This window comes from Columba livia, chromosome 9 (assembly GCF_036013475.1).
Source record: "Columba livia isolate bColLiv1 breed racing homer chromosome 9, bColLiv1.pat.W.v2, whole genome shotgun sequence".
Lineage (NCBI taxonomy): Eukaryota > Metazoa > Chordata > Aves > Columbiformes > Columbidae > Columba > Columba livia.
Window position 1 is genome coordinate 4307438 of NC_088610.1, and position 15937 is coordinate 4323374.

At 43.5% G+C, this 15937-nt stretch overlaps 1 protein-coding gene across 4 annotated transcripts in view; it reads left to right on the forward strand.

The window, feature by feature from the left end:
* The window catches only part of LOC102096100 (multiple epidermal growth factor-like domains protein 6), a 198433-nt gene that overhangs the window by 144665 nt on the left and 37831 nt on the right, over positions 1 to 15937 (forward strand). For all 4 annotated transcript variants that reach the window (XR_010474611.1, XM_065073496.1, XM_065073494.1 and 1 more), the window contains 11 exons: positions 2374 to 2496; positions 3029 to 3151; positions 4094 to 4246; positions 6792 to 6923; positions 9353 to 9481; positions 9833 to 9961; positions 10790 to 10924; positions 11930 to 12064; positions 12519 to 12644; positions 13717 to 13848; positions 14734 to 14862. Coding sequence is in view for 3 of the 4 variants with exons in the window: in XM_065073496.1 (XP_064929568.1) it covers positions 2374 to 2496; positions 3029 to 3151; positions 4094 to 4246; positions 6792 to 6923; positions 9353 to 9481; positions 9833 to 9961; positions 10790 to 10924; positions 11930 to 12064; positions 12519 to 12644; positions 13717 to 13848; positions 14734 to 14862 (1446 nt within the window). In the remaining variant the exon portion in view is untranslated. The remainder of the gene's footprint in view (positions 1 to 2373; positions 2497 to 3028; positions 3152 to 4093; positions 4247 to 6791; positions 6924 to 9352; positions 9482 to 9832; positions 9962 to 10789; positions 10925 to 11929; positions 12065 to 12518; positions 12645 to 13716; positions 13849 to 14733; positions 14863 to 15937) is intronic.

Here is a 15937-nt window from a genome sequence, read left to right on the forward strand (position 1 = left end):
GGGCTCACTGCAAGGGAGCCTGCAGGAGAGCTGTCACTCAGGGAAATACCTTCCCATCCCCTGCCCTTCTCCTACAAGTTTTAATTAATACTGTCCTCTGGCGCTTCCTCAGCCGCTGCTCCAGCTTGCCTTGCTCTCCGTGTTTGCTGGGATTATTAATTAATGAGGGGTAGGAGTTCTGCCTCCCAAATGGAAGGTGACACCGTGGTGCATTACCAGTTGTGGTGGCTTTATCTCATTGTGTCCGGCCCAAGAACCACTTGGTTGATTTTTATTTCTATTTTTTCCCTTCCTCAGTGGAAGAGGCTTAGCTCTGGCTCAGCTCTTCTGAAGTGCTTCAAGCACAAACTCCACTTTGTCTTATGGAAGTTGCTGTATTTCTGTCAGATTTGCTCAGCAATGAGATTACACTTCTGGCTGTGAGAAGTCTCACTTAGAAAGTGAAAGCTATAGAGTTAGATTTGTTTTTATTTTGAGAGAAGAGCTTAAAAATTCCTTCATCTTTCAAACGATTTTACGATGTGGGTTTTTTTTTGTTTTGTTTACAGCTTCTGCCGTGCAAACTGTATCTCATTCTTGTTTAGACTTGCTGTCACTATGCCATTTAAATTTTAAAGAATAGCCAAGAAGAGGGAAAAAATAAAGAGCAAGCATCACAGAGCAGTGTAGTAAGATGTGAGGAGGGACAGAGAGTGGGAGCTGTGGTGAATGTGAGAGGCATTACAGACAAGAAGAATTTTGCAACAAAAAAGGCCAAGTGCAGAAGGAAGAAAGGAGCAGGGGCAGAGGGAAGAACTGAGGTCTGCAAGGGTAATTGATGCTGGAGCTTAAAAAGTAAAAGTAAAGGAGGTGAAGGAGGGGGATTTGGATGGAGAGCCTGGCAGGGGTGGGATGGGTCGTGCAGTCCCGTTAGTGTACAATGAGGGGAAGCAGAGCTGCCTCCTGCCCTCAGCCCGACCCAGGCACCTGCTGATGGAGATCTAAGAGGGCAGCGGTTACTCTGGCCACAGCAAGGGAAGGGAGAGCACATGGGGAGGGTTTGGCAAGGCTGAGGACATGAAAAGCTGCTCTTAACAGCAAAAAATCTCCTTTTTGTTGGATGCATGTCTCACATTCCTACACCAACAAGGGACTGTTGCTAGACCCTAGAGCAAGGCATCGTCTGATGCACTGCAGAGGAGCTCGGCTTCTGACACCTCTGAAGAACACTCCACGTTCAAATAACCTGCATTAATCATTTTCACACTGACCTCCTCACCTCGATTGATTAATTACGTTTTCTTTCTCCTCTTTCTTCTGTCAGTGTTTCCTAATAATGTTGATACTCCTTCCAAGGTTAATTGAGACGCTGACCTTTCCCATCTCTGGCTGCTTGTCTGGATAACATTCAAAAGCATTTTGCAGACTCAGCACTGACAAGTTGGCCCTTGGATGGCCACCAACCCCTCAGCAGGTTGCAGGGGCTGAGATCAGCTGAGAGCCTGCAGTGAAAAGATAACAGCTCAATTCTTGTATCTAATCACCAGAACAGTGGTGACAATGATACCAATTTCAGGATGGACACAGGGCAGGATAAGGCAACGGACAATGAGTTACCAAAAACTACAATTGCACCTTGCAGGCTGCTAATGTCCAGCAATGTGTTGTTGGATCAGAGTGTTGCTTCACTGTTAGTTTGCACCAAATAAGGTCGAATGTGAAAAACTCCAAATGGTTAAATGTAGATTACTTTTAAATCATAGAATAGTTTGGGTTGAAGGGACCTTCAAAGCTCCCTCAGTGCCACCCCTGCCATGAGCAGGGACACCTTCACCAGCTCAGGTTGCTCAGAGCCCCGTCCAGCCTGGCCTGGGATGTCTCCAGGGATGGTTCATCCACCACCTCTCTGGCCAACCTGGGACAGGGTTTTACCACCCTTGTTGTAAAAAATTTCTGACTCATGTCTAACCTGAATCTCCCCCTTCTAGTTTAAAACCATCACCACGTGTCCTGTCATAACATTCCCTTCTAAAAAGTCTGTCCTTATCTTTCTTATAGGTTTCTTTTAAGTACTAAAAGGCCAAAATAGGGTCTGCCCAGAGCCTTTTCTTCTCCAGGCTGAATACCTTCAATAGGTATTTGTGAGCTGGTGAGACCTAGTTGTTGTCTGTTTTGTGAATCACCTTGTGGCAGCTAAGACTTGCAGAAAAGATGTTTCTCCCTGGACGTGGAGGGTATTGGGTGCTGTGGGAGAAGGAAAAAGACAGCTGCTGTCAGGATACAGAGTGTTTGACGTGGGTGAAGGGAGAGGGGACAAACGCCTGTGCTGAAAAGCGCAGAAGCTACCGAGCAAAAATGAGCAAAAGGGCTGACCGAGCTGCCCCTTCCTTGCAGAGCTGGACGAGTGTGCGATGGGAGAGTCCTGCTGCTCCCAATTCTGCATCAACTACGCGGGGGGGTACGAGTGTGCCTGCAAAGTGGGGTTCCAGCCCAACGCCGACGGCTGTGCCTGTGACGGTGAGTGCCACAGTTTGGCCTAACTAAGCACAACAGCGGGAAGAAGAAATGCTGTTAAAGCTTATCCCAGGGCTTTGTGGGCATTTCCCTAATAAGAGAATCAGTGACCGTATGCCAGCTTTGCTGATAAGGTTTTACAAATGTGTAATTTCCTTTTGTGAGGCTGGAATGCAGTAATAACCCAACATCCAGCACAGAGAAGTGGAGCTGTGGGAGATGAGCAAGCAGAGAGGAACTTTTCCTCCTCTCTCCATGGACAAAATATTGATGCATGTTAAAAACTACTCCTACAAAAGCAGAGCCCTCAAAATCACCAAAGGACCAACTGAGATTAACAGCTTTCAAAGCAGCTGTTTTCACCTGAGACAGAACCATTGGTGAAATAATCTATTCCACATTGCCCTGAAATGATTTAATATCTCTAATACTAGTGAGAAAGTACTAAGAAAATCAGCTTTTCTTCTGTGCAAAGAGTGCACTCTCCAAACAGAGGTACTTGCACCTAATCAGCATCTGTATCTGTTTTTTCTAGATGTGGATGAATGTCTTCTTGATAATGGCAACTGCGACCATTTCTGTGTTAATTCTCTGGGTTCATACGAATGTGCATGTAAGGAGGGTTACAGGCTTGGTGTTAACAGACGGTCCTGCATCGGTAAGTTATTTTTACATTGTGAAGGCCATTAAAGTATTTCTCACTGATTTAAAATTTGAAAACAAGTGAGATATTTTGCAGATCCTGGGATTTTGAGAGCCCAACTTGAACCACCTTTGATTGTAGCCAGGGTAGAGCCATGTGGAATATGTGGATCCCAAGTTCATTTTCAAGTAATGGGTTTTGCCAAAGATTTATGGGAGATGAACACTTAAATCCTCTGGGCATGTTTGAAAGCCTAAACCTTGTAGTTTAGAAATAAGTACTATTTTAGCAGTTTTATTGTACTTTTTGATGAAGTTTTAACATCCTGTGGCAAGGAGGTAGCCAGATTCTGCTTTGGTAAACCAAGACGAGTTTTCCACTGAAGTCAGTGCTGTGATTCTGGATTTCTGCCAGTGTAACCAGTACATAGTTTAGCCTAGCAACTTAATTTTATAACCAAGTTTAGTTCCTGCTAAATTTTAGGAAGAGTTTGATATTTTAGCCAACGCCAAAAAGAAAGCCAATTGATTTCCCATCATTTTAAGGCTCAAATTTTCGTTTTTTCTGAAAACAAATTGGACAGCCAGCCTCACTCTATATTTGTCATCTCCAAAATGAATGAGAGTAACAGCCTTCATTAACTAAAAATAATCTCAAACTTCAAGCAAGGAAAATTAAAGTCCCCATGTAATATTTTTGGAGTCTCCAGGACCAGAGTTTATTTCCAGAAGAAAGGAAAGAGAAAGATTTTATGGGTTTTTTTCCTTCACCCTTTCCTCTTTTTTGGATGGCAGAAACTCTGTTTATAAATACAGATGAGAGAATGAATCGGCTGTGACTGCTGTGCAGACTGCACAGGGCTCTAGCTGGAAAATCTACCAAAAAAAGACGTAAATGAGAGGAAGAGTGTTGCAGAGGAAGCCTCAGGGCTGGGTCCTCATGGTTGTTGTGTGTCAGCCCTAGGTGGGGAGGATGCAGAGGATGCAGTGGGGTTCGCGGGGGCTCCGGGGCTGCAGTTCAGAGATCCCCCCCAGCTCCTGCACTACGCGCTCGGTGCCCTCTACGATGATGAAGACCCACGGGGAGAGCTCAGCCTGGTGCACAGGGTCGGTGAGTGAATGAGCAATGCTTTTAGTCGTCGCGGCGAATGGGGGGAATAGTCTCGGAAAGAGGATTTGGGGTGGGGGTGATGCTGGGCTTGGCTGGGCTGAAGGCACCAGGAGGAACAGAGGAGGGGTGAGCACCAATCCTGCTTTCTGCCTGTCCTCCACACCAGCAGGGAGGGGGCATTGCAACATGTCCCATCATAACTGGGACACGTTTGGGGAACAGGGAGGCTCCCCGGTCACAGTGGGGATGGATGTGGAGGCAGGTGTGGGAAAAGAGAGCAACCCAGCAAGAAAGGATTGGGAGGCTGCTTGGAAAAACAGGGTGTCTGCACAACAACCCAGAGGGAAAAAAACAGAGAGATCCTGTTCATCTCAGGAACGAGAGGGTTGTGTGGGTTGTTGCAATGCACAAAATCCACCAAAGCTCTTCTGCTGAGAACAAGCCCTTGGGAAACACTCCCTTTCTCCTAGAGCTAGCAAAGAGGGTTTGGGGATGTGTGCGTGTTTAGAAGCCCTTTTATATTAATTGCAAGTATTGTTGCTTAAGATATGTACATTCTTGTTTGGGGGGGGGGGGGGGGGGGGGTGGGGAATCCTCTGGAGATTCAGATCCCTTTTGATGTTTTGGGCACGTTCCCCAGGAAAAGCACAGACCCATCTGTGCAGAGCTCAGGCCAGCCAAGCGCTTGGCACAAGTGGTGGTGAACAGGGCACATGAGTACACATGGTCACAGGAGCTGGGTGCAAAGCAGACAAGTCCGTGTGTCTTCTAGAAAGCAGCTTTGCACCCACCTGTACTGTATGTGAGTTTGGTCTTTCCATCTGAAGGTGGAAGCTTCACCACTTATAAGTATTATGAGTTGAAACTGTGTGGTTGCTGGAGTGCAGTAAGTGCTGGTGGGTCGCCAGGGAGGAATGAGATCTCTTATATTTGTTATGTTTGTCCTGTGATTTTGTATGAGCTCTAATTACTCATCCGAGGACTGTGCCCTACAGGCAAAAATCAGGAACTGGTCTTGGCTTTAATAAAAAATTAACTTCTTTTTGCGAACAAAACTGTTTAAGACCTCCCAAATCACAGAGCATCCAGCCGAACTCAGCGACACAGATAACCGATTGGGAAACTGATAAATGAGATAACCACGGGCAAAATTATCAGGCCTAGAAACCACAATCAAATATTTATTGACCAGTTTTTTCATGTTTTATTTATATTTAGCCACATAAATTTGGGTGTTATCAGTCATAGCTGAGCACCTGCACTTTTTCTAAAGCTGAGGCTTCACAGCACATTGTGGTTTGTAGGAAAAGGTGATAGAAAAATGGAATGTTTAATGGCTTATCAACTTTGTTTACCTCCCAAATATTCATTTATTCCTTATGCTTTCAGATAGATTTTTCTGCTGTTATCTATATTATTTAAAAACTGTGTTTTAACAGTATGCTGGTGCAAGTAATTAAATATTTTCTATAGCTTGAACCACTTTTTAATATTGAAACCTGAGGTTTTTGATGGTAATCTGTATTCTTCTCCTGAAGTATGAATCCGTAACCCGTTCCAAGCGGGAGCACTGGGATTCTGAATGTCCCTGCAAGCCTGGGCATTTGTTCAGCTTCAGAAACATGAACAGTTGGGTGCTGTGACCTAGAGGAAATCTGGCCTCGCACAGAAAATCGCTGGTGGAAAGCAACCGGCCCGCTGACTTGCTGTTAGCTGCGGGAATCTGCCAGCTCGCTTTCCGGTGGCGTTCAAAATCCCCTTCCAAAAAGCCTCCAGCCACCTCCAGAAAGCCTCGAAGGCAATAAACTGGCCGTGTGGATTTGGATCTTATTGTCATCGAGGTATTTTAGCAGAGAGTAACATTTATGTTTTATGCCTTTCTCAGTAGACCCCACAAAGATAGAACATGAGGGAGTGAGTGTGTGTACTTGTATTTGGGTTCAAGGGAGAAAAGGAGGGTGGAGAAGGTGAGGGAGGAATGCATTTTCATATTGCTTTGTTTTCTGTATTGCTTTGTTTTCCTAGAATAGCATTCAAACTATGCTGTTAAAAATATCACTTGACTGTGTTTAAATAGCACAACATCCACCTATTGCAATAAAAGAACAAAAAGGAGAGCCTAGTAAGGATAAAAGGAGATTGTCTCCTAATAAATACTTTTAATTATATACAATATTATTAAGTGTTAGGTTCAAATTCCCTTTTTCTGAAGGAAAAATATTTACTCTTAAAAAGTAGTTCAAGTGCTTTTTGATGAGGAGTTACAGCATTTAAGGGAGTAAAATTCCAACTAAAGTGCCAGCTTTAGTCTCTAAACTTTGAGGAGGAAAATTTGGGCATCTCCATTTGCAACCACCTTTTGGGATGAGTGAGTGATATTTGCAACACTACCAATATCAACAGCACAGATACTTTTGTTTTTTCGGAGTGTCAGTGTTGTGCTGGCTCCTTTTTGCAGCCGTGCATCTGGAACGATAGGTAAGAGCTTGTGGTAGTATTTTCTCTGCAGACTCACCTAAACCTTTTGTATTATTTTTCATTTCAGTTTGCCTTGATAACACTTTCGGGGACGACTGCAGCTTGAGCTGTGAGGACTGTCTGAACGGAGGCGGCTGTAACAGTGAACGCAGCGGCTGCATTTGCTCGCCTGGGTGGACGGGTGTTATCTGCAATGAAAGTGAGTACGGTGTGTTTGAGAGGGGGGACTTCTCCTAGTGCTGTGACACTGCAAATAGGTAGGAAATAGGAATAACTTGTGATTTAGTCTGTAAAGCTCTCTAAGGAGCACAGCTGCCTCATAGGTAGATCATAATTTTATTGTAATGGGGCGCATTAGATAGAAATTGTAAAGGATGTTACAGTAAACAACATAAAGCCTCAAACGGGGGTTTCTGCCCTCTAGTGCAATGCAGCCCAGTGTCCCTTCCTCAAGATTTGTGTTGCTGTTCATTTCTGCTCACTCTGCTGCTGAGAAGTGCCAAGGTTTCCTTGCCATGCTTTGCTGCACAACTTGACTCGCTGACTTTCAGATGTCTGTCCTGGCAGGTGGTGTGACAATCTGGGTGGACATAGATGCTAAACTTGATTTTTCCATTATAGCATCCCAACACATTGCCTTTTTTTTCTTCCTCCCCCTCCTTGTGTCGGTAAACTCGGGCCTGGTTTGGTTGGGCTTGTTTTGTTCATGGTGGTGGTTTATTTTTCTTCTTCTTCTTTTTTTCTTTTCCTTACCATTCTCTCTATTATTACCATAATGTTCCCGGGATGGTTAATTTTCAATATTGGGAATTGTATTTTTCAGCATTCTTTTGCCAAACCAGCCAGTGCCCTTTGTAATAGCTTTCCACACTTCTCATTCCTACCTCCTGGCAGAAGACTGTTCAGAAGTATGTGTCAAAACCAACTGGAAAGATAGAGCAGCGATTTCTTTACATACCACACACCGTTCTTCATCTGCAGCTCTGCAAACCTTGTGTTGCTTGTCTGAGCCTTCACACAGAGTCTCTCTGAGATGGGTCTCTTCATTTCGTGGTGCGTGGTGTGATGGTGCATCGTACTCAGAAAGTCTGTGCTACCACTGATGAGACCAATAGACTATGAAGAATTATTATTTAGACAGCAGTCTTCAGGTTAGTCACCATCAATATTGTTTAGGAGGCATCATCTCAAGGACACAAATACAGAAAAAAAACAGCAAATGATTGAAACCAACAGTCTGTCCGTAGTTATTTTTGGAGACTGATCGTGGGTTTGGTTTGTAAACGCTGGGGATAGCTGAGAGAATAGGAATGAAGAGGATTAAAATGATAATTTCTAGTCTGCCTAAGACAGTTCAAACTATCAAGTTAGGATATTCTTGCTTCTGTTCATGGTGTTCTGGTGGTTCAGGATAGATTATAAAAATTTCAAGACAGGATCCAAATTCTTTAGTTCACTTCATGAATAAAAATATATTTGTCTATATTTACAGTAGACATCCATGCATGTAATCTGGTGGAATTCACCTCTGGAATTTAAAGAACTTTAATGTGACTGTGTTATCAAGCCAAACCTCTGATGAAGTAGGCATTGACAGTGATAAATACGATGTATAATCTGTACGAATTAGCTACATGCGATTGCTTTCCCTCTTTCACTTTCTTAATATACAGCATAGTTCATGGGGTTAGGGTAAGCTAAACAGTTGAGAAAACTGGAACTAAATTTCTGTAGTAATGCACGAAAGAAACCAAATGGAAATTGATGTGAAATGTCAAGTTTCTTAATGTACATTGATAAAATGTCAGTTAAGTCAGATGACTCCAGCAACTGTATTTACTCAGCTCGCTCAGGCTGCAAACAGCAGAGCAAGGCTTCATTTCACCATTTGGTTTGTGCTGGGGCCATGAGGGCTGTAGGAAGGAATCCAGTGCTGATGTGGATCTGTTTCTGCCATGATCATCTGGGGAATTTCAGAGACTATGTTAAAAAAACACAACATTGTTTTTATAATAGTATTAGGGGGAAAAAAATGTTTAAAATACTTATCTCCAAATTTTCAAAACTCTGATCTGGTTTTTAAGCTTTGTACTTTATAGGCAACTTTTTTTGAGCCTCGTGCATTGTGTGGAGTAGGGCAAATGCAGGGGAGAATTTGCCTACGTCACATAAATAAGCTTGGCTAATTCAGATGTCCCTTTAAAATTATCTAGTAAATATTAGATGTGTCTATATTACCTTATATAGAAGAATATTGACTTTATGTAGAGCCCGCTTGACTAAAGGAACTCTTTCCTTGCTCAATTTTGATGAGCGGAGTCTTATTTCACAGAATTGACTGGGTTGGAAAAGACCCCAGAGAACATCAAGTCCAACCCTTGGTCCAAATTCAGTCCATTGACTAGATCATGGCACTAAGTGCCATGTCCAATCTCAGTTTAAAAACCTGCAGGGACAGTGAGTCCAGCACCTCCCTGGGCAGCCATTCCAATGTCTGATCACTCTCTCCGTAAATAATTTCTTTCTAATATCCAGCCTAAATTTCCCCTGGCAGAGTTTAAGCCCACTTCATTTCTAGCAGAAGGAAAAGATTTCTTGGCCCATTCACCTCCCCTGCTCTCTCCGCAGCTTGTTCCCCCGGGACGTTCGGCAGCGGCTGCACCGGTGTTTGCCAGTGCCAGAATGGCGGCTCCTGCGACGCGGTGTCGGGGCACTGCCGTTGCCCGCCCGGCGTCCACGGCAAGCTCTGCGAAGACGGTACGGCTCTCCTCATCTTGATCCTGAAACCTCGCCACTGCTTTCCCCTTGTTGTAATTTAGATGGAATTGTGTCTGGTAAATAAATCTATGTGGCCCAAATGGGATCAGTCTCCATTGTGCAGGATGTGCTATAACCCTGCGGCTTGCCCTGCAGTGGTTATTTTTAAATAATAGGTGGGACAAAAGGTGAGAGAAAACAAGTACCTTGTAAATATGGGCTGTGCAGAGCCCAAGCTCAGCAACAAAGTCGGTGTGGTCTTTTTTGTAAGCGCCAACTAAAAAAGCTGATTTAATGTTCATATTTTAATGCTTAAGAGCTGATGTCCTGTTGTCTTTGTGCATTCCAAAGGTTGCCCAAAAGGACTCTTTGGGAAGAATTGTAACAAACTATGCAACTGCGCCAACAATGGCCATTGCCACCGCCTCTATGGAGCCTGCCTGTGTGACCCGGGGCTCTACGGCCGCTTCTGCCATCTGAGTAAGTCCCCATAATTTTTTGGATCTGTTTGTTTAACACATTCACAATGTAACGGTCTGAAAAAGATTCCACGTTGCATGCAAAATGAGCAGGACTTGGGGTTCTGCAATGAGCTGGGAGTAACAGGAGGACATGAGTTTTGACACATGCCACCAAGCACCAGAATCTTCATTAATCTTTTCCTCTAGCAATTAATCTTTGCCATAAGGACTGAGATTTACTGATGCACAAAGGTGAGGACTATAGATAGGGTTTGGCTGGGATGGGCAGGTTAAAGTTAGGGTTGTCGGTGAGGCTGAAGTCTGGTTGGAAGTAATTAGTGGCTGCCCATCTGGTCGGAATGTAAGCTGTGGAGCAGGGCTGGCTGGGGCAGGATGAGGGCAAAATGTTAAATGAGAATAAAAACAATCTAAACAAAAGTGTTGCAGAATAGATGGTCAAGTTTCTTTGCACTTACAGGTTTTGTTCTTAAAATCTATGCAAGATTGAAAAATAGTTGTGTGATATATTTTTTTTTTTCATGAAAGCTTTTGAGTGTATCCAAATATTTTTTCATTCAGAAACTTAACTAAGTTTGCTGCTAAACTCTTCTGGTTTTTGCATTCACGTGTTGCTTGAAATGAAATTAATTACTTAATATAGAATTTGTATAAACTATATTTTACACAGCCACACTTTAATAGGCACCGTTGTAGGCATGTGGATATATGTGCTGAGAGTGAAATGAACGCTTTGTTTTGTGCAGCAGTTGCATTCTGCAGCAGTGTGCGATTTCAAATAACTCATGCATAATTACCGAGCTGACGATTCTTTTTCATCTGGCTGCAGCGTGTCCCAGGTGGGCCTTCGGAGCTGGCTGCTCGGAGGAGTGTCAGTGCGTGAAAGAGCACACGCTGGAGTGCGACGCAAGGAACGGGACCTGCACCTGCAAGCCTGGTTATCACGGCAAAAAGTGCCAGAAAGGTATCACAGAAAGCTGCATTTCCTATGTCTGCTCGTTCCTTTGTCCGAACATTGTTTCTCATTCTTCCTCCCATTTGCTTTGTTCGCTGCTGCTGCTAATATCTTAATATTCTACTAATTATTTCGTCTGTGGTTTTTCATATGGCAAACTCCATGAGTGCCTGATATCACAGGGCTTAGAGGGACATCGAGGGGAATGCAGCTTAAAAACATGAGAGTTTTACCCTCATCAAATGACAACAGACATCTAGAAAGCAAATTCTAATACAACCCTAAATAAGGAAGATTGTGGGAGTTTTCACTTTTGTTCTTTCCTTTTTCCGTGCAGACAGTAAATAAGTGACAAAACCTGTGTTTTGTGGCAGCGGGATTACGGTAAATGGTTTCAGTAATGCTATTTTTCCTTCAGATTTGCAGGTCTTTGAATTCAACTTATTCTTTGTAGTTTTTGGGAGGAGTTCAAAGAGAATTGTATTCTGCATTCATGTTTGCGTGTCTCAGTAGCCCTCTCCAGACAATAATGAAGTAACGCAATAAAGATTCTCCCTTCAGATTCCAATCTGGGCAGGCAGGAACGTGTCGGTTTTCTGACACTAGTTCTTGGGAGGTTTGGAGAATAATAGTGATGATATTTAATATCTTTAGCGTTCTTGGTGATGTGTTCAGTTCTGGGGAGAGCATCCCTCAGCCAGCACTGGCTTTGTACCAAGGCATAGAGCAGCAGAAGGTACAGACAGATAAGAAGAGTAATTCTGCAATGGCAGTAATTGAATATATCCTTAAGTATTCTGCCACACTGTTTCTGGGTTGTATTTAAGCAGTAACCTCTTTGAAATGTCCATGCAAGTGCTTAATAAGTACTTGCACTTTTTTATCAGCACCTCTAAAATGTACATTATAATAGATTTTCTGCAAATTTCTGCCAAATTATTTTCTGACTTCTGTTCGGTTTTCTTAACCCTTCCTTTTTCTTATACATTTTCTATGTCTACTTGCATTTTCCAGAGTGCACACCTGGCTTTTATGGGGCTGGTTGCAAACTGAGGTGCAACTGTCCTCCTGATGTTTTGTGTGATCATGAGACAGGAGTCTGCAAGCATCCATGTCCACCCGGGTTTCATGGAGAAAAATGCCATTTATGTAGGTACTCACTGCATAATTCCCTGGGAGGCGCAATTTGGATGGGAAAGTTTACTCAGGAAACCTATGTTCAGATATAGAAGTTGCAAATTAAAGGCTACATTTGTTGTTAATATGAGTTGGCAGTTCCTTACTGAAGCCAAACTGATATTTAGAGCCCAACAGTTGCTGTGTCCCTCTGTGTGCAAAGGTTGAGGTGCAAGACTGAGGCCAGTTACTAAAACTACCATTTGTCCAGGTAACTGTAATTCCTTTTAAAGCTTCAGGCACAGATTTTCTAGAGCTCTCTTGCAGTTAATTACAGACAACCAGTCACTGAGACACTGATGCTAATAACATATATCACTTTGTACCAGCACAGCTCCATTTAAAATTGCTGTTTGTGCTGTCTCCTAATGTCTTCAGAATGCCTTTTTGTTTTCACTAATTGTGTCTTTGGGTTTCTTTTGACCAGCTTGTGAGCCAGGGAGCTTTGGGGTGAACTGCAGGCAGAGATGCAGCTGTGGAGAAGCACTGTGCGATACAAAGACGGGGCAGTGTATCTGCCCAGCTGGGAAAACTGGAGCTACATGTGAGCAAGGTGTGTTTGGTGTGGAACAAGGGTAATGACTTTCTTGCTTTGACAGAGCGATAAGAAGTGCAATTATTCTGTTTCCCAGCAAAACTTCTGCAATGCAATAGGTTTAATTTGCAGGATGGCTAAAGGATGAGTTTTTGTGCAAAATATAGGACATCCACCACATGGGATTGGTTGTAAAGGAGGGAGCGTGATTCAGTTACCCTGACCTGTCTCTCTGCTCCAATTAATAATAGTGATTTGTCTGCTGGGCTGGGTTTATACAAGTCAGACAGAGATATTGGGGCATTGCAGAAGCTCTGAGTCACAGGGCAGAGCTTGGAACTGTGCTGCCATGGGCACACAATGTGTCTCAGGAGCTGTGGAAGGGCCTTGGCTAAAGATAACTATTGTGAAACCAGTAAGTGAAGGACCTGAAACAGAAGAAGAAATTAAAAGGGAGGACATTATTGCAGGTAATTAAGTAGCGGGTTGAAGAATGTCTCAGTGACACTGAACTACCAAGATGCTCCTCTACCACTTGCAGAGCTCTGGTGGTTGCATTCTGGAGGAACATCTGCCCCACATCAACCCAGACTGTGGCTCCCGGCTCCATGGAACAGGAGCCTGGTGAAGGAGCTGGAGCTGAATGGAGGTTTGGGCTCCGTGTTCCCCTGGGCTGTATGACCATCCTGTCCCACACTAAGCCCGGCAAAAATACAACAGCAGCTTTCTCTCCTGCATCTGTCTGCAGGTTACAGTCCTCTGTAGATTTCCTTCACTGAGAGCAGGAGTTAATTGTTCAGATATATCCAAACACTCCTGGTGCTACTGTATCAGAAACCAAACCAAAAAGCAGACACACAGTGATGGAAGTTGGAAGAGAGCCTTTGGATCTCTCTTTAGATGTGTTCTTGCATGCTGCAGCACAGGAGTGTGTTTACTGTGAAAGTGCTCTGTGTCTGTAGAGATAGTATAACAATCCTTTATCCCACTTAGTTTTACTATTATTTCTTTAGTTCTTCGAGGTAACAGCAGAAATCTGCCTTGCAACAGAAAATGGCATTGGGAGCATCTTCTGTGCTTTTTTTCCTAGATTGCCCAGCTGGCCGGTGGGGACCAGACTGCCAGTCCTCCTGTGAGCCCTGCGCCAACGGGGGCCAGTGCAACCAAGAAACTGGGGCCTGTGACTGTTCCCCCGGCTACACGGGGGCATCCTGCTCTGTGTGTAAGTCCTCACACCAGCCTTCTTCATGAAAAAAGAGTCAGTTTGGTTTCTGCCTCCTTGCTGCTTTGTGAGATGCTTGTTACATTAGACACGCTGATCTGAGATAAATTATCTTTCAGCTTCAGGAATTCCCCAGGTTGTGTTTGACAGGATTTACCAGGGGGGGATTACAGATAAATGCAGATGACAAGCTAAACTTGATCCTAAATTGATGTTATCATTACACCTAATATACGGCAATGTATACTTAGGAAGACAATGTGTAACAGCCACAATACTTGCATTGTAACGCTGGCTGCTTGGCAAGAGGTGCTGACCAACCGACCCATATGACGCAGCTCTTGGGTTATGTTTGGAGCAACACTCCTCGATGTATATAATTTAAGATTAAACAGTTGTGAGGATGAAGGAGTAGTATCAGTGCTATCACTGCAGATCCACCAGCAACCATGGGAATATGCTCAAGCGACTGGTCTGTGCTGTCATGACATGGCTCCTTATCCAGCCTCTGGGCACTAAAGGCTGCTTGGTGTGGCTGTGGTGCTGGCATAGACGGGCTCTCAGAGGCAGCGCTGCTTCATGCAAAACCATATTTGTTCTCCTTGTTAGTCACAAAATCACTTTTGACAGAGGTTTTTTCCTCCACTGCTTGATCCTGACGTGCAGAGGTACCTGAGAGTCACTCAAGCTATTCCCGCTTTTCAGACCTCGGCCCTAGACACCTCGTATACAAATTACAGCTGTTTCTTTCATTTTGCCATTTTGATTTCTGCATTCAGCTAATGCATGTTTTAGGGGGCAAGCTGTTGCTGTCTTGTTTGAAAAGATCTGTCCGTGCCTGAGTTATTATCTAGGTGAAACTGCAGTCTGCTCATCTGTTTCCAGCCTGCCCCGATGGTTACTACGGACAAAATTGCCTGCTGTTATGCAGCTGCAGCAGTGGTGCTGAGTGTCACCACATCACCGGAGAGTGTACATGTCCCCCCGGCTGGACTGGCCACGACTGCAAACACCGTAAGTCAAAGGCGTATTTACTCCGCATGGCACGTGGTATCTCTCCCAGGGACTTAACTGCAAATGTAAGAACCAGCTCTGTTTGTTCTTAGTCTATTACAGTTTTTTAATATACTTTTGCTAATCTTATTGCTTCTGAAATTGTGTGTTTATGGGTTTGCACAGCCTGGGTGGTTATAATCCTTAATTATCTAGGTTCAAAGTATTGAAATAGATGGCTGATGAAGCGCAAAGTATTGATATAAGCTCTTATTTCAACACCATGGATCCCTTTGCCCAATACCATCTGTCCTGTCAGCATTTTGACTGACAGACAGTTTTGTTTTTCATTTTCAGAGCAGATTAGTTCTAAGATTAATTCTCATTTTTTTTCATTTTGTTTAGGGGAGATTTATTCAACAAGTGAGTGACGTGTACAGTTGTGGGTCTTAAGGTCACTTCTTTACTTATGAATAGAAATGATGGGAGAAATTCTGTTCCCTGGAAGAGCAGAGCATCCTTTTGTTGACTTTAGCATTGCTCTCGGTATTGATGGCTGTGTAAGAGTGCAGATTTGTCCTTCTTGAATAACACCATATAAATGCTAAGCCATCCTGCTTGATTTTTTTCCTTTTTCACATATTTTCTGCTCGATTCTTTATGATCCCTTTTGCAAAACGCCAACTGAATGCAAACCTCTTTCTAATCTTGGTCTTAAACATATAAAATCACAAAAATGAATTGCCAGTGTTGACAGCAGTAAGTTTGGACCTGGCTTCTCAGGGCTTGTACTGGAGAAAATTCTGGGAAAATTTGAAATTTCCAGCAATATGCATATTTTAAAAATCAAATCAGTTGGTAATGTATAGAGTAATTTAGGTGACTTTCCATAATGCCCTAGGTTGTCAAAAGAATTGAGAGACCATGGCAAAGAAAAGCTTTTATTTCAGTTCAGGATAAGAGATAAGAAAAGTTGTTTTGCAGAGACGTCTTAGTTCTTCCAACTGTTGCAGATTGAGCATGAAACAAACACCCAACTCCAAAACCAGGTTTCTGTTGCCCTAATTGGCACTTTAATCCTTATTCTTCTAAGAAA